This window comes from Alligator sinensis, unplaced genomic scaffold (genome assembly GCF_000455745.1).
Source record: "Alligator sinensis unplaced genomic scaffold, ASM45574v1 scaffold413_1, whole genome shotgun sequence".
In the NCBI taxonomy this organism is placed as follows: domain Eukaryota; kingdom Metazoa; phylum Chordata; order Crocodylia; family Alligatoridae; genus Alligator; species Alligator sinensis.
In genome coordinates this window covers 1444472-1462577 of record NW_005842308.1, presented here as the reverse complement: position 1 = coordinate 1462577, position 18106 = coordinate 1444472, and the positions used below count along the sequence as shown (strand labels likewise).

The window sequence follows — 18106 nt, the reverse complement described above, 5'->3', positions numbered from 1 at the left end:
CAGGGAGGGGAACTACAGCCATCCCAAAATTCAATGTAGCCCCTGCTTCCAGCGCTGCTGCCCACTCCTAGCACAGCCCTGGCCCAACCCCCACATTGGGAAGAGCCTGACACCAGCCCTGGCCCCAGGCCACAGCAGCAGCCTGCCCTCACCCCATGCACAAATCCAGGGGGCACACGGCCCCCATACTCTCCTGGGGTGCATGCAATGGTGGGACCCACCCCCTCTCCGTGCCCCCTAGATGAGCTGTGACTCAGTCCTGCACCCAGCCCCAAGCGCCTGCCACTGCCCCTGCCCCAGCCCCACTCTCTCCCTCACTGCAGGGACCTCAAACTGCTCCCCCCATGCTCCTTCCCTCCTCCCCACCCTTTTCCCCACAACAGACTTACCAGCCAGACACTGCTCTCCAAGCTGCTGGGCCACATATCAGTAGTTGGCCAAAATGGCTTGTTAAAAATCAGTTATCAGTATCGGCCCCAAAAATCCCTATTGGTACACCACTACTAGAAATCTTAGGCCCCCTACCAGCTCTTCAAAGTGGACCCTTTTAGCACACGGCCATTCTGTCAACTGTCCAGTATTCTGGCTGAGACTGACAGAAGTTGGTAATGCACAGTACTATTGTACCAACCAGGACACTTGGCACCTATGTTTCAAAGGGTGCAGAAATGTACCATTATTGTGTAACTAACTGAATGAAATAAACCACAATATTCACCACGAAATTCAAGACAGTTACTGCTACCCTTAATTCAGCCCAATCACAGTAGACTCAACTCCGTCATCCTGAGTGGGTTATATTACATCTGACTCTGCAAGTGAGCTCCTGATTTCATAGATGTTAAATGGCTTGAAGGTTTCAACCATCCTTCTAGGCATTATCAGGGCCAGGAGCAGCACTCAGTTGTCCATGAGGCCAAGCACCAAGTAAGGTACTTCTCAGAACAGTACAGCTGACAGATTAGCTCCTTAGTTAGTAGGTTTCTGAGCAGAGAAGCTGACGTCTTACCTCTGTTCTTTCTGATCAGGCAAGCTAATAAATTAGCCATTGCCAAAGAGATTTTCTTGTAATAGTGGGTAGTTTTTACAGGCAGAGGTATAAGACAGTGGGCTGCCTTGTAATCAGTCTGACTTCTAAAGAAGTTTGAGCAACCTCAGATATGTACATTAGTGCCAGACAGCTTATGTTTAATGTTCTGAAAAGTTGTCATGAAGACACTGCTCTTTATGAGTTGCAATTTTTTTTCTAAGGCTTTGGCATTTGTAATAATGGTATATTTTATACCTCTGTACTAGTCATATGTTGTATACCTGTAAAATCAAGAGATGCACAAACAGTAGGGACATGCCACAAGTGTTGGAGCTTCTTGTTTTATTGACAGCACTGACAATCTGAGGGGAAAGAATCCAAGGTTGTAAATGTCACCTGTGGGCCCAATTAACCTGGTGCATGGAACAGTCACTAACAATGCAGTTAATTGTCAGGCCTCATTCAGTAGCTACACATTGCCCTCTGCTGGTAGCTCCAAGATAGGTTCAGGCTCCCACTAGTTGTTTTGAGCTGACATGGTTGTAGGTGCTGTAGACTGGAGCCCACAGAGGCTGAATGGACAAGTATCGGTGACTCTGGCTGTCTCCTTATCAAAGTTACCCACTCTCTGCTGCTGCTATTAAATCAGCCCTTCTGGGGCAGCAGACAAGTCCTTGATTCTTGTTAAGGAGGAGCTCTCTGTAGTGATTAGAAAGGCAATAGACTCAGCATTAGGGGCACATTCTGTCCTTTTTATTCCATGCCATCCAGCTGTGTTGGGGCTACCAGTAATCTATGCAGGGCCCTCAGGCCAATATTCCAGTACAGGAATCTGCAGACAAGGAACACAACAAGGCTCCTTACTGGTGCTGCACAAAGGTGTAAAGCAGCAGTCCCTCCCTGCACCTGCTGACAATAGCAGCCTGCATGAAGGGAGCCAGGGGCTTGGCTAAGCTTCCAGATCAGCCAGCTATATAGCTCCTGCAAGCTGTGAAGCACCCATAAGAGTATGGCCAATAAGCACGCCCAAGACAGGGAGCTTTAGGCACTCTCCCAGCACCGCTCTGATGGCATCTCCATTACACCCTTTTGGCATGTAACGCACACAGAGTAGGTGCACTGTGCTTAACTACTGTGTTCCCTAATGCAGTCCTCTGATTGTCATCCTGTCCTATGTGTGTCTCCCTAGCCCTGCAGTTGAACAGGAGATCAGAAAATCCGGGTTCTGTTTCTGCTCAAAGACCCTGATGTGCTTTGGGATCTTGGGCATGTCACTAAATTGCGCTCTGTTGCCATCAGCACAACAATACTGTTTACACACTGTGGTAAGCATTATAGGACTGGTGGATGAAAAGCGGCTGCTATAATTAGTGATTATTTGAGGGCACCAGAGGTTGGGATCCACCCTAGAACAGGGGCAGAGAAGTTCCTTTCATCCTCTGCTAAGTCCTCTACCCCTGTGGAAGACAGGCAAAGGTTTTCCCTACTGTAGGCAAAAATGACCCAATGAGACTTGCAGGGCAACTTGTCAATGATCAGTTACAAAAAAAGGTATTGAGGTTTATCGATTTGAAAAGATTGGCAAAGGAGACCTCTCACACTGGAGATAGAGAACTAAAATTGTGACTGAGTTTGCAATTGTTTCAACAAAGCAAGAAGATAACATAGTAGCAGTTTGGTTCAGATGTCAACACAACAGCTTTCCTGGTCATTCTGTCTTCAACTGAAGATAAGACATCAAAGAGGGCCACTGAGTTACTGAGATAATGATGGTGCTGTATAACTAGCTACACTTCCTTTAGAAACAACATGTCCATTCATGTCTTCCATTAAAAGGAACACTGTGTTTTCTACTATTGTTTGCATTGAACAAGACGTTAATTCCTTTCTCAACTAGATCAAAGCACAGCAGTGCAGGGCATTGGTTGGGAGACTTTGGCATGGACTCTTGGGAAAAGTCATGTGAGATTTTTAATATCCACAAAGAGCAGACGTGGCTTTGCTTCTCAAGGTCTTGTGGGAATGATTAACATAGTGAGTTCCTTGCAACTCAGTGGGTGTGTTTACATGTGCAATTAATTTGAAGCAATAAACTCTGGAGCAGTTTGAGCCAGAGCTACACATGTGCTACACATGTGCCCCAGATGGCAGCAGTTTGAAGCAGGGCAAAGCAGTTTATGCCAGGGCTACTCCTGCCCCACTCTTCATAGACAGCATGTGGCTCCAGGCTCTGGTTGGTGGCATCAGGGCTAGCAGGAGCATGAGAATGCTGAAAGTGCAGAGCCATGTGGCTAGGCAGTAGGCAGGAGTCGGGCTCCCTGCTGTCTGGGCTGACCGGGCACAATTTATGCACGCAGTCAGTGTCTAACCATGTGTTTAATCACAATTAATTATTCCACCATAACACAGTACTTTTGGGTACAGTGCTATCTTACAGCAGTGTTAATTAGTTTACTATGGCCTAATACTGTCACACATGTAGATGGTGAAACTTTACTCCGCAGTTAATTAATCTGTTCTGCAATAAAGCATATGTGTAGATGTGGCCAAGGTGTTTATATTGGGCCTGTCAAGATTCAAAGCTGTGATGTGGGAACATTTAGGCCTTTTATGCCTGATTCTTGGCCATAAAAACCTCACTCCCTTTGGAATAAATAGAGTCAGCTTGTTTCAGTCATTTGTACAGAATATTTTCTGATATAAGTCTGCAAGGAGCTGTGTATCCAGTGGGTGCATCTACATGTGCAAGTGCTGCAGGGTGGGTTTACTCTAGAGCAGGGGTAGGCAATTATTTGGGAGGAGGGCCCCTTACTGAGTTTTGGCAAGCCATCGAGGGCCACGTGATAGGCAGTCAGGGACATATAAATATAATTTTCTAAATTTTTTAGGGGCCCCGCGGACCGGATAGAATGGCCTGGCAGGCCGCATTTTGCCCACCCCCGCTCTAGAGTAAATAACTCTAGAGTAAACCCATCCAGGGAGTCTTCTACACACGTGGGGATTGGGGAGAAAATTTGCTGCTCCTGGCTGAAGTCTGCTCCTGACCCCTCTGACCCTACACCAGCCCTCTGCAGCATCCAGGGGGAGCTCTAGGCTCCCCCTGGGTGCTAGTCCAGGGGCTGGCAGGGAACATGTGGCCAGGACACAGCTGTATCCTGGTGGTGGCTGGGAGATTGTACTCTGCCCCTGGAAGCTGCATGCTGCTGGGGCAGGCTCCAGTTCGGTGGAGCCTGGGTGGGGACAATGTCTCCCTGCCCTGGCAGTAGGAAGCTCCCCACCCAATTGGATGATTGAGGCATGGGGCTTGGACAGAGCTGCATGGGAGAGGGAGATCCCAGTCCCCTGCTCCAATCCACTGGTGGGGCAGCTACCAGCAAACCCCTAGCTGGGCAGGGATTCCAATGAGGAATTCCTCGCCCATCCAAGGGCTTGGTGCTAGCTGCCCAACTGAGGCAGGGGCTGGACCTGCCCCTGCCCCTCCTATGCAGCTCTTTCCAAGCCCTGCACTTCAATCGCCTGACTGGGGCACAGGACTGGGACCTATCCCTGACTGGGAGAGTCCCCAGCTAGCCCTGGGCTACATGGGGAAGTCTGCATGTGCAGCCTGGAGCTGGCTGGGGACTACCTGAAATCAGACAGTTCCCAGGCATCTCCAGGCTGCATGTGCAGACTTCCCTGTGCAACCTGGAGCTGGCCAAGAACTTTTATGGTCAGGGGCAGATCCCAGCCAGCTCCAGCCTGGGCGGGGAACTCTCCCCAGGCAGTAAAATCCCAGCCCCTGCTCTGTAATTGCAGAGCTGGGGCTGAGAACAAGCTTCCAGCCTGTTCCCAGCCCCTGCTCCAAGCCCCCACTCTACGATCATGGAGCAGGGGCTGGGAGCTCCCTGCTGCCAGGGCAGGGGGACATTGTCCCTGCCTAGGCTTTCGTGCTGGAGCCCACCCCAGCAGCAGACAGCTCCTGGGGTCAGAGAGCAATCTCCTGCCCTCTACTGCCTGGCTGACCGGGAGCAAATTTGCTCTGGTCAACCATCTACACATGCTGTACTGTACCGTAATTACTCAGCACATAATTTTTTACTTGCATTTGCAGGTAGCAAATTAACTGCCAAGTAGAGGAAATTACCATGCAGTATGGGTCAGCATGTGTAGACAGTGATGCTTACTATGCAGTAATTAGCTCTACTGTGTAGTAAAGTATCTTGTGTAGATGTGCCCAGTGGACCAGGGGAGTCTCTTAAAGTTAGAGCAGCAGAGAGAAAAACTGCCAGTCCTCTCTGATTAGCTTTCATCCACATCTAGTCAGATGATCTAGAGCTAATGGGGAAGGTTTATTTTAATGCCCATAAGCACCCTATTCCTCTCAGCTTGTAAAGTCAATGGAAAAGGTTACAAACAGACACTGTAAATTGTACAGTGGGAAGGTCAGTTGCTAGCAGCTCTTGACGGTTCTGTGTTCTGTCCCTTATATGAATTTTTGTCAGTTTTCACTTAGACTCCTGGGAACCTGAACTCTAGAATTCAAACCCCTTATTTAGGCATCTAAATAAAATTTCTCAGAGGTCCTAAGCAATTACATCTCTGAGAGAATTTTGGCACTTACTGACTTAGAAAACAAAATGGCCCACTTTTGCTTAAGTGCCTCATTATGGGTTGTGGAGTCTGACTTTGGGTATCCAGCATCCTATTGCTAGGAGAAGAGTACTGAGAAGTTGGGAGACAGTCAGATCTAGCAGAATCAAGCAGGATAGTAGTCAGCCTCAGACCTAGCTAGTCATAGTATTTGTTTTAGTAGTCAACAATCTCCACAAGTCAGTAGGTAATGATCAGTTATCAGGAGCTGCTGACTTATCTATTGGATGTTGGCAGTCTGGATGAATTGTTCAGAAGAGAGCCTCTTCATTTCTTGTGGACAGAGAGCTCACCACCTTCTATACTTAACAATTTCAATGAGAGTTGAGGACGCCAGACACCTCAGATCAGGGACCACCACTTTCAATTTGTAGTAATATTAGAGCCTTGTTACACATTACACCGTAAGACACACAAGTGTTGATCAGCGTTATTGCTAGCTCGAGTTTGGAGCAGTCACACTTCAGGCCACCAGGGGCCTGGAAGACTGAATGGTAAGAATCCCCCCTGCCGCCACCTCCCATTCTGGGCTTCTCCCCTGCCCCCAAGCTCCTCCATTGCCCTTTGAGGTTCCCCCTGTACTCCCCCACCCCACACTTACTTGTGGGTGACTGCATTGTCTGTCCCAGGGGAGTAGGCAGACAAGGGTTAACCTGCCTGCCTGACCCCTGCCACACCTGCTGCTGGGCTGTTGCTCTTCACTCCAGGCCAAACCCAGCCCAGGGAGTAGCAGTGGCAGTAGTGTGGTGGGGGAGGTGCAGTCAGGCAGGTTAACCCTTCCCTGCCTGTTCTCCCAGGACAGCCAGCACAGGCAACCACAAGTAAGAGGATGGGGGGTGGGGAGCAAAGTTCTGGGGAGCTGGGGGGGAAGGGTATGGTGGGCCCAATCCAGGCCAGTGGGGGGGGAGGAGCAGATGGGGTGTTTACACTAACATGCAGGCTAGAGTGGATACAACTTAGTGTAATATGAGCTGGAGATCACAAATCAGAGAGAACCCTGAAGTGGTGTGGCATAACTTTGAATGCCTAACAAGTCCTTAAAATTAGTTTTAGGTGTTAATGTGCAGACAATCCAGGTGTTAAGAGCTCCAGGAGCTACCCAAAATTACTGTGTAACAAGGCCCTTAGACTGAATTTAATATTAAGACTTCATTTTCAGGATAATGGCTGCAAAATACTCATTTGGAAAACTGGCACAGTTAACAAATTAAGAGGTCTTTTCCCTTCTTGTTTTTCCAGAAATGCAACAGAAGAAATTGTATCCTTACTTTAACAAAGCTCATCCGGATAGTGCACATCTTGGTCAGCTCATACACCACCTCAAAGCCATGGTTGACTGACTGGGCAAGCAACTGAGCAAAGAGCTGGTTGTTGAAAATCTTGAGGCTGCAGCCACTGGGAATCTTGCACACAGTAGCTGGGTGGAATCCATGCTGATAGTTACAGTTGCGGCTCTGTACAAAAATGCTACTGTCACTCACGCATTCTGCATAAACCTCCCCGCCAACATAATAGAGGTGGACACCTTGAAAAGACAACAAACATTATTTCAGGACTGGACCCTTTGACTACTTTACTGGTGTACATGTACCAGCCTTATCATGCCTTCTACACAATTCTTACACTTCATCCTGATGTAAAGATGCATATGTTTCTTTTATAAAGGAGTAAAGCAGGCAGAGCTGGTAGCACAATCTGCGGAAGCATACAGCTGAAATGTTAGAGAAAATCACCTGCAGCACTGAGTTGGCGGTGGGGAGGGGAGAGGCATGCTCAAAACAGGTAAACTCTTTTGAGTCCCTAGTTGTAAAACTCCAGCAAGTTTCAAGCATGTGGTTATTCAAAAGCTTCTGGCTTGGCTATCTTTGATACATCCTTGACACTAAGGATAACACCACCTCATCAAATTACAAGTTCTACCATAATTGGTAGCACAAGTTCTTGTGCTACCAATTATGGGTAGCACAAGAGTTTCTCCAAAAAAAAAGGGTGGGGGAGGAAATCAACATTTTTACCATGGGCAAAATAATGGATTTTCCCTAAAAAAATGAATAATTTTGACTATTTTTTTCCAGATATAAACTTAGCCTGAAGCAGATACCTTGCATGGAAAAATTCAGTTCATAGACTTGAAGTTTGGCAATGGTATATGAAACTGAAAACAATCCTAATGGGAAGTGTTGGGCATTCATAATAGGTGTGCTACCAGTTCTGCCTATAATAATTGCACTCTTGAATGCCTAAAGTTAGGTGCCTAACTCCATATTTAGCCATGTAAATAAATGGCCTAATGTTCAGAGAAGCACAGCATACTCTGCTCTTGTTTCATTCTATGATTTCATAGAGTGACTTAAAGGCTGAATACCCCTGAAAATTAGCCAATTCCTCTGAAAATGCCCATATTCTAAATCTGGATATAAGCAGCTAACTTTTTAGGCAAAGCAGGGTGCAAATGCAGACTTTAATAATGTAATGTTTATTCTCAGGCTGGTAGCTTTGCAGTTGCTGTTCAAAGGGATGGATATTTTTGAATGAAGAGTAATAAGAAATAGAAATGCATCCACATGGTCTGATTGTGTTGAAGCATTGGAACGATTACTGTACGTTGGACTTGATGAGAATGTTCTATTTCCACTAAAATTAACATAAGCAATGAGCTAAATCTAGTAAAGTAGTTAAGTACCTAAAAGCATAGACCCTGAGTGCCTAATTTTAAGATGCCTGATCAGCAGAGTAGAGCCCAGGCTCCCTGTACACTGTGTGGAGAGAGACAGTTGCCTGAGAATAGGATCCACAGACTGAGCTGGGAGGCAACAAGAGTGAGCCAAAAGGAAATGCTGAAGACTTAAAGAACAAGAGAGGCAGTGTCCACCATCTCTATGACAACCAAGAGCACCTCCTTAGGAATACCAGGGTTCAAATCTATATTTCCTACCTCCCAGGAAAGGGTCTAACCACTAGATAGAACAGACCCTTGTCAAAGCTTGATTACTGTTTCTGTGTATTAAATATATGGTGACAGGCCTAAGAAAAGGAGATAGAAACCTCCTTCCCATATGAGTTCCCTTGCAAGAGTTGTGCTTGCTTTCTGTCTCTGGATTTATGAATGTTCTACTTCTTTTCTGTCATGATTTAAAAGGAGTGGAGAGTGCTTTTCCAATAAGCCTGGATAATAACCTGGTGGTTAGCGTACTGTCCCTGAAAAGTAGAAAAAGTGGGTTTGAACCCTTTCTGGAAGAGGTGGTAATTGACCGGGGCTCTGATTTCCTGTGCAAATGCTCTCTGACCACTAGGATGTTATCTTGGAACTAGTTTAACCCATACTTTGCTGCAGGAGATTCATTTGATTTTTTTATTTTTTATAACCGTTTGCCATCATCATTATCATCAATTTATGGTTTATGCATCATTGCCTGTTCCAGCTTCAAAAGCTTTCAGAATACCATTTCCATCTGGTTTCTTCTTCTCTTGTAGACTGTAATAGAAATGTTTGACATGTGTGAGCTACCAACCCCCTGCACTATCCCCAACCTGGAGGACCAGAGGACCAAACCAGAGCCCCGTTAGTTGACATTTTCACAGTTCCCTGGAGACCTTCATAGCACTGTAACAACAAAGCGAAGATTATTAGATGCACTGTAACTGGTATCTAGGCAACATTGACACTTGAGCAAAGCATTTACTGAATGGCCCTTCATTGTTATATAACTATGAATTGTACGTAGACCAGAGGTGGGCAAAATAAGGCCCATGAGCTGGATTCAACCTGCCAAGCACTTTCATCCGGCCTGCAGGGCCCCCCAACAAACTCTTCCCTTCCTAGTCCAGCCCTTCTGCCCATGAGGGTGAGAGCAAGGCACCCATGTGTACAAGCAGTCCCCCAAATATACCCTATTGAATGTCCGCTACCCTCATCGGCAGAAGGGCCTGGCTGGCCAGCATGCAGCTTCTGTGCAGGGCTGCTGCTGCTGCAAGCCCCGGGACCTGCTCACTTTCCCAGTCTCCTGCTGGCTCTGGGCAGCAGGTAGGGAAGCAAAAAGGGTGGGGCTGCAGCCGGGAGGGAGACTGGAGCATGGGGATGGTGGCAGCACAGAGCCTGCATCTATGAGGACAGGGGGCGGCAGCAGCGTGGAGCTGGGATTGGCAGTGTGTGGGTGAGGGAAAGGGGGGGATGTGGGGACCCCCCACACACTCCCCATTGCATGCAGCCCCAGCAGGCAGTGGCAGCCGCATCAACAGGCAGGGCGCTCAGGGGGCAGGTGCCTGGCAGAGTGCAGCTATGGCCAGAGCTGCACATTGCAGTAAGGGGCACAGGCTCTGTGAGGTTGCCTGTATTGCTGGTGCTCCCTGCCACTCACATGCAGCCCCTGCCGCTTCAGTACGCCATTGCTGCGCAGTACCAGGGAGAAACTTCAGGCTCCAGAGCTAGCTGCCTTCCCTGCCTGGAGCTTCCCTCCCCTGCAGCATAGCCCCTGCGGGGAAGGCAGCCAGCTCCAGCACCTGAGGCTTCTCTCTGGTGCTGTACAGCCCTGGCAGCGAAGGCACCTGGCTTCAGCACATGGGGCTTCCCTCTTTGCTGTGTGATTGCAGGTGCTGCATGTGGGTAGTAGGGAGCACCGGCGATATAGGTAGCCGTGCAGAGGCTGCGCCCCTCGCTGCGATGTGCAGCACTGGCCGGAGCTACGCCCTGCTGGCCGCCTGCACCCTGAGCACCCTGCCTGCTGCTGCACCATGGGGGGGAGTGTGTGGGGTCCCCACATCGCCCAGCCTCCCTCACACCTACACCCACACCCTGCCTTACAACCCCCCCACATATACATAATCCTCAACATACCCTATGCTCTCCCCACACAACCAAATCCCCTCACAAACCCTCCCACACACACCCCCACATCCTACCACACACCCCACCATACACACACACCATACACACAACACACACCCTGTGGTAGGCCAGCAGGAAGTGATCCTGTGCTGAGCCACCCACCTCACTGTGCCCGACCACCTACCAGGCTCCAAGTGCCTCCCTGGGGTGCCTCACGTTCGGCCAACCTCCTTCCCAGAGCATACCCATGAGCCTGGGGTCATCGCTGCCACCACCCAGGGTTCTATCTGTTCTTAGTCCTGTGCCCCCTGGGAAACACAGGCCTTGTAGTCCTGGAGGGTGCTCGACCCACTGCTAGGACTTGGGGTGCTTCCTTTAGCCTGAAGCTCAAATAATGGTCTCCCTTAGTCAGCCGGACCAAGGGAACACAAAGGCACGGCCCTCTCCCTCTCCCAGCCAGTTCACCATGCTTAGAACAATGGAGAACTTTATTGGTTACACCAAGTAGGTTTGGAGTAGGGTACAGGATAGAGATGTATCACAGAATAACCTTAGAGCAAACAGCGTGGCTAGGTATCTGCTGATTACACAACTGCAGTACTGCAAGCTATATATCTAGATAGAGCTTAAGTAGCTTACTCACAAGTATCATCCAGAGGCCGGTTGCTTTCCTCTGGAGACAGGCAGTTTCTTGTGTGTCCAGTTTCAAGAGACAGAGGGAGAGGGCTTGAGTGTTCTGCTTCCCCAGGAGCTTTAGGGCTCCAGCATGAAAGCTCTCTCCCTACTTTACAGCATGGCTCTCTCCAGCATGGCTCTGCCAAAAATGTCTCTCTAAGATGGCTCTCCCCTCCTTCCTGGGGATCTCTTTTATCCCCTATCATGACCTCATCACTAAGGTCCCACCAGGAGCATCCCCACTGGCTGCTGACTGGTGCTTTCAGATGACCTAGGATTAAGCAGGCAAGGAAGCTAGTCATCTGACCCACAGTGGCAGAAAACTTGAGACAAAGAAGAACAGGTCCTGCCCCAACCCGGAATGTCTCCAGCGCTGTTATCATGGAGACCAAGTGCATCCAGAGTTTTTGACCAGAGGGTGACAGGCAGGCAGAGAGGTTGATTCCTCCACACACCCATACCACACACAACACACACATATCATGCATATCACACATACCACGCACACATACCATGTACCCCCCACACACCGTGCACACACCACACGCACAAACCATCCCCCCACAATATACAAAACTAAGAATTTATTTTTTAATTATTATGCAATCTCCTCTATATTAGGCCTGTGTGAAGTGGCTAGTATTTGCTTCAGGTTCAGATTTTATCGATGCAGGGGACAGGGATTCGATTCAGTGATTCGAATCACTGTCCCGAACTGATTTGGCCGAATCTGATTCAGAGATCTGGCCACTGCCAAATTGGCCAAATCTCCGAATCAAACAGGTCCCATCCAGTGCCCACTCTTCCAACCCCATCAATGGCTGCCTCGCCCATCCCCAGTGTCCCGGCTCATTAAAAAGAAAAAAGAAAAGCCCTGCACTCATCGGTTCTTGCCAGGCGGGGGTCAATCCCTCCTGCCCCCACACTGCCACATGCTGTGTCAGGGGCTCTGCCATGAACTCCCATCCCCCACCTGATCTCCCAGCCCCATCAATGGCTGCCCCGCCAGGCCCCAGAGTCCTGGCTCTTTAAAAAAAAAGCCCTGCACTCACCAGATGCTGTCAGGCCGGGGGGAGGCGATCTCCATTGCACCCCACTGCCCCATGCAGGGCTCTGTCACAAGCCCCTATCCCCCACCCATTTTCCCAGCCCAGTCAATGGCTGCCTCACCTGGCCCCAGCGTCCTGGCACTTTTTTTTTTTAAAGCCACTGGGGAGGCTCTGCCATGAGCCCCCAGAAGCCTCAACAGCCACTGCTGCAGCCAGTGGGTGCAGGGCTTTTTTTTTTTTTAAGAGCCAGGATGCTGTGGCCACTTGGGGCAGCCATTGACGGGGCTGGGAGATCGGGTGTGGGATGGGGGCTCGTGGCAGAGCCCCCCATGTAATGCAGGGCAGTGGAGGCAGCAGGGATCACCTCCCCAGGCCTGGCAGGAGCCGGTGAGTGCAGGGCTTTAAAAAAACATTTTTTTTAAGAGCCGGGGTGCTTGGGCCGAGCGGGGCAACCACTGACGGGGCTGGGAGAGTGGGCAAGGGTCACAGGGTGCTCAGGGGGGCTGGGGGAGCAGGCAGGGGATGGGGCCTGGTGGGGGTACCCCCATGGTCCCCTCCCCCTTCTCCAGCCTGCCCTCCCCCTCACTTATTGGCATGGAGTCCGGGTCTAGCTCCCTGTAGCAGCGAGCGGGGACAGCCCGAATCTCTGAATCTCTCCAAAGCTCTCTGAATCTTTTCTGAATTGATTCGGAGAGCTTTGAATCAATTCAGACCTTTCTATTGGTGTCCTGATTTGATTCAGATTTGGAATCCGAATTGGGCTGAATCTCCTCCGAATCAAATCGGCACCTGAAGCTTCACACAGCCCTACTCTATATATGCTATGCAAACACAAATCACGACAAAAATATTTTTGGTAATAAAATTAAAATATGTTATCGTACGTGTTTGACTTTTAATGTATGACTTGACTTTTTTCTGGTTCTAAGATGGCAACTCTCCTTCCAAAAGGAGTATTTCTAGGGGGCAAGAGGAAGGACTTCTGGTGGTAAAAGTCAGGGGTTAGGGGTATAACTTCCAATCCCAAGATGGCGACAAGGGGGCGAGGCAACTGTCAAGTGGTGGGACTACCCATGCGGCTCTTGACAGCTCACCAAAACTAGTTAAGCAGCCCTCCACCCGAAATAATAGCCCACCCCTGAAGTAGGCCAACAGATCTGGCATCTGGAATAAGAGATTTAATTTTATAGATATATATATATATATACATATATAAAATCCCCTGCATTGCAAGTTCTCTTTCGTATCTTAACTTACCCATTTTCCAAATGCCAAGGAAGAAATACAAGGATTTCTTAGGGTGGTGTCTTTTAATGGACCGACTGCATAGTTTGGATAGAGTTAGACAAGCTTTTGAATGAAAGCTATTCCCCTTCAGGTTAATGTCTTGCATTTGAAAGCTTGTTTAATGCTATCCCAACTATACAGTTGGTCTAATAAAAAGTATTACATAAAGAACTCCTTGCATCTTGTATAATTCCTGCACCATTATCTCTACAATATCATTCTAACATTACCAAGGAAGAGATGGGCTTTATTTTATTTTTTAAGGTGCATTGATCAGTGCAAGACACCATTGGTCTTTCACCAATGGAATCTGCATTGTCTAGCCCACAGTTTTCATTGGGTACAAGTACTTTTCTGAAAGTGTTAGTACCTACCTTTGAAAAATCACCCCTGAATACCTACCCCTTTCAAGGTGTTTGAAACTGGACACTCAAAACAGATGCACATTAAGTCATGAGTTGCTTCTGAAAATTAAAATAATTTTTTGGGGGGGTTGTTTTTTTTTAATCTTTATGCAGGTTTTTAGAAGCCATGAACACAGTAGAAATGAAATGCCAATGAGTATTTCAATTTCTCAGATATCCATTTGCCAGAGATTAGCACCCTCAATGACTGCCTGTTGACAGAAGCCATTCCCAGAAGGCCAAACAAGAGTCCTGTGTTTTTAATGGGATTTCATTACTTTCTTCAGACCCTTGATATCTAGCACCCTCGAACCTGTAGCTCTTTCTGGGCATTGCAAAATGAATAGATCAGAAACCCCATTTTCATCCCTGAAGTCTGAATGCTGTAATTGGACTGATTTCTAGTAGATGATGTCCTGAGCTCTGGATTGTTATAAGCTTTGACGTGGCATTTCCACAAAAGCAGCTCGATGCTGGTATGCTGCCTGGCAATTCTACTGCATTATCCTAGTGACCTAACCTTGTTTACTCACTGGGGTGTTTCTGTTAACAGAAGTGAAAATGGTTTACAGCTTCTATCTGTCTGTCCAACATACTTTGAGATCTATAAATACTCTGGACCTTCCCTGTACTAAACCCATTTTGTTCCTCCTGGGCATTTTCCTTTTGAGTTGAATGAGGAGGGAAATGCAGATAAATTAAGGGTCTCCACAGGATCAGTATCCAGAAAAATGCCTTCCTTCTTCTGAGCAAACTCCTAGTGTAAGGCTTGTAAACATATTAACACGAGTCTTTGTATCTAAACAGATGAGAAACATTCATGTTTACTGCATTTTCTTCTTGCTCTGGAGAAGACCTGCCTTTTTCCCCTCTAAGCAACAATTTATAGGAACCAGCTTCTTCAAATGACAATTTTGACTGCAAGAGCCTGTTTCCCCTGTGTCAGCCACTCACTCTGGGCCTGCCCTGCCCACTCACTCTGATTCTGCATGCGCTACCTGCCAAAATTTGTCAAGCAGCTGCTTTCTGGCATATGCCGGTGCTGCTCTAAGGTACAGAGTGGGAGCATGTGGGAATGACATGTTTTCATGGTGGCACTTCCTAGCCTAGACTGACAGAATGCAAACATGCCCTGAAGCCTAGTAATTGCTGTTTATGAATCTATACCACCTTTTCAGAGAACATTTTTAGGTTTTCTTCATTTCTTTTTCCACCAGAACCTGGTGACTGGCTCATTTCCAATGTTCAAGAGCAGCGGTGACATGTAGGGGGTGCACAGGGGTGCACATGCACCCCTGAGAGCACTGGTGCACCCCCTGACAGCCAGTGCTTCCCGCTTAGGTGACAGGCAGGGGGGCAGGTGGGAGCACTGGTGACCCTCCTGCAAGCGCTGGCTGGGTAGTGGGGGAGCCAGGAAAAGTGCCGCTGGCACCTCTGCCCCTCCTCCCCATGTCAGCGAGATCAGCTGTGGGGGACCCCGCCCCCTCGGTCGCTCACTGGCCACTGGGGGGGGTACGTGCCCCCCTAACTCAGGAGGCACCAGTCATCCATGTTCAGGAGGAAACTGCTTTGGGACTGGTGCATTCATGATCCTGGGTAGACAATACTGGAAAACAGCAGATCCAGGTAGAGCATCCCTTCATTGGGCCTTCTGATTTACTATTATTTATATAAAGCATATCAAATTCGATATTTGGCTCAGGCCCTCCCACTATTTAATCAGTTCAGCCTGGAAACTGACTATCTAGAGCCAATTCAATTATTGCTTTGGGCCTGGGAAATAAGTGGGGCTGCTGGGAGTTGAGATCTTTTGGGCCCTCATTAAAAAGATGAGATTTAGTGTAGCTTATCATTGCCTAATGAAAGCTGCTGATAGAGACTTATTACTGCAGCTAATTAAATTAGAACCTGAAAAATCTGAAGCGTTTTTCCTGGAGGGAATGGTAGGCTGCTTTATTTCCCCCAGGAAAAGGCATTTTAATGGCAGGGGGAGACAATAAACTGAAGGCTCCAGAACTTTACGAGCACAAAAACTGCTTGACAGAAAGATGAGGCTTTAACAAGAAAGCCACTCTAATTCTAGATCCTAATCCCCAAACATCTCTATTTCTGGTGACACCGCTGGTTTCTGTTATATCTGGGAACTGAACACTTCAGACAGGAGAAAGTCTTAGTAGAAGCAGAAGCGCCCCCATTCTCCTTTCGTTTACGCCAGTGACATCCCATGAATGTCAACTGAGTTGCACGAATTTTACAGCACTTCACATGAACAGAGAATCAGAGCAGAACTCCAAAACAAAATACTTCTAGCTATGTCAGCTCCCCAAAGAGAAGTACAACCTAGGATCTGCCCTGTCTAGCCCACAGTTTTCATCAGGCATCAGACTTCTTCAGGTCTTCAGACTGACTCTTCTTTCTCTTTAGAACAGCATGAATTCATGTTCAACCCCATCTTCTTTTACATCCATACTTGTTACTTTTTTGGAAAATTCCATTATCCCTGTCTTTAGGAATGGTGAGTCTCATAATGGCTTCTACATGAACCAACTCACAAATCAGCTTCTCCCAGTTTTCTCTTTTCTTTTTTTCGTTTTTCTCTCCTCTCAGTATTTTTCTGAACTGGTGTGGTGCTACTTTAACATAACACTGAATAAATAATAATTATTTTCTTTGTTTTCTTGATTTTTTCTCTTTCATTCCTTTTTCACTCCTTATCCAGTCCCTTCTTTCCTGGGACTGACTAGCTCTTCCTCCTGGCCAGCTCTTTCCCAATTTAGCCACCTTCTCCCTAGTTGGCTCAGTTTGCTTTCCATTCTGCTCCATGGTGATTCCTTCCTGACCTCAAATATGGTGATTGGTCTAACCCTGACAGAGGAGCAAGACACTCTAGCCAGGAACCTCTGGCTTTAATTCCCAACAGGAGCACTGGCAAAATCCCCAGCTTTGGCTGCAGTCAACAACAGATGACTATATAGGCAGTGGAAGGCCAGGGCTAATGGGGCTTAAACCCTCCAAACGCAGGGCAGCAGTGGCAGCACAGAGGGCTTCAGGGCATCCCAGGCATGGGCTCTGGACGGCTGCAGTAGGGGATGCGTGCAGACACAGACACACAGCTGCAGCCTGCATGCAGCCAGGATTGCAGCCTGGTGGGGTGTGGAGCACTGCCCACCACAGCAGGCAAGTCTGTGAAGGGGAAGAGGCATGTGGGGGGAGGGGCAGATTGAGGCCCCCACAGCGCCCCACTGCTGCTGCCTCGGGAACCACGTGACGCCATGTGCCTGCTACTGCCAGGCTGTGCCACATCCCGTCTGCCTGGCAGCAGCAGGCACATGGTATCTCATGGCTCCCGAAGCAGTGGCAGCAGGACGCAGAGCCCCAGCCCGCAGAGGCAGCCCGCCTCTGACTCACACACAGATCTGAGAGGCACATACTCCCCTGCCTCCCCCAGGGTGCACACCGTGGCAGGAACGCCATTTCCCACCCCCACACCCCTAGACAAGCCACCCAGGCTCCAAGCATCCCACAACCTGCCTGGGGGCCCCACTCACCTCAGCCTTGCTCCTGCCTCTGCCCCACTCCCTAGGTCTGAACTTGCCAGGTTCCCTAGGTCTGAACTTGCCCCACTCCCTAGGTCTGAATCTTTCTGGTGACTATGGGAAAAGGGATTTAGCTACTTTGCTGGATTTGGCCATTGTAAATTTTAATGTTTTCAATTGAGAATGACCTCAGGAGCTTCAAGTTCACTTCAACTCTCATGAGCACTAACTGACAATGCCTGTTCAGGCCTAGAACTGGGGAATCTCTAACAGTAAGAATAAAATTAAAGCCAATGGGCATAATAATTACACTAATTATGACAAAATAAGAGTAGGGAAATCTAAATAGTGCACAGACAAGTGGACTCAATAGACCTTCTGTTTTGATACCATGGGCAGAAAGAAGTAACTAAAAAATGGTTGGACCTACCATGTCCCCTATTTCCTTGGGGGAGGGGTATGTGTGTTTGCATGCATGTAAGGCAGGGGTGGGCAATTATTTTCGGCGAAGGGCCGCTAACCCAGTTTTGGCAGGCTGTCGAGGGCCGCATGGGTAGCCCCACCCCTTGACAGGTGCCCTGCCCCCTGGTCATCATCTTGGGACCAATGTCCCAGGGCCAGCACCAGTAGGACCCAGAGCAGGGCACAGGCCGGCAGGGGTCTGGGGCACC

At 48.5% G+C, this 18106-nt stretch overlaps 1 protein-coding gene across 7 annotated transcripts in view; it reads right to left on the bottom strand.

The window, feature by feature from the left end:
- The window catches only part of SMAD9 (SMAD family member 9), a 68453-nt gene that overhangs the window by 10331 nt on the left and 40016 nt on the right, over nucleotides 1-18106 (bottom strand). For 6 of the 7 annotated variants that reach the window (XM_025209796.1, XM_006028385.2, XM_025209795.1 and 3 more), the window contains one exon: nucleotides 6928-7184. In XM_025209796.1, coding sequence (XP_025065581.1) covers nucleotides 6928-7184 — 257 coding nt within the window. Of the gene's footprint in view, nucleotides 1-1342; nucleotides 1730-6927; nucleotides 7185-18106 lie in introns of those variants that run through there. The other variant, XM_025209799.1, reaches the window with a different exon arrangement.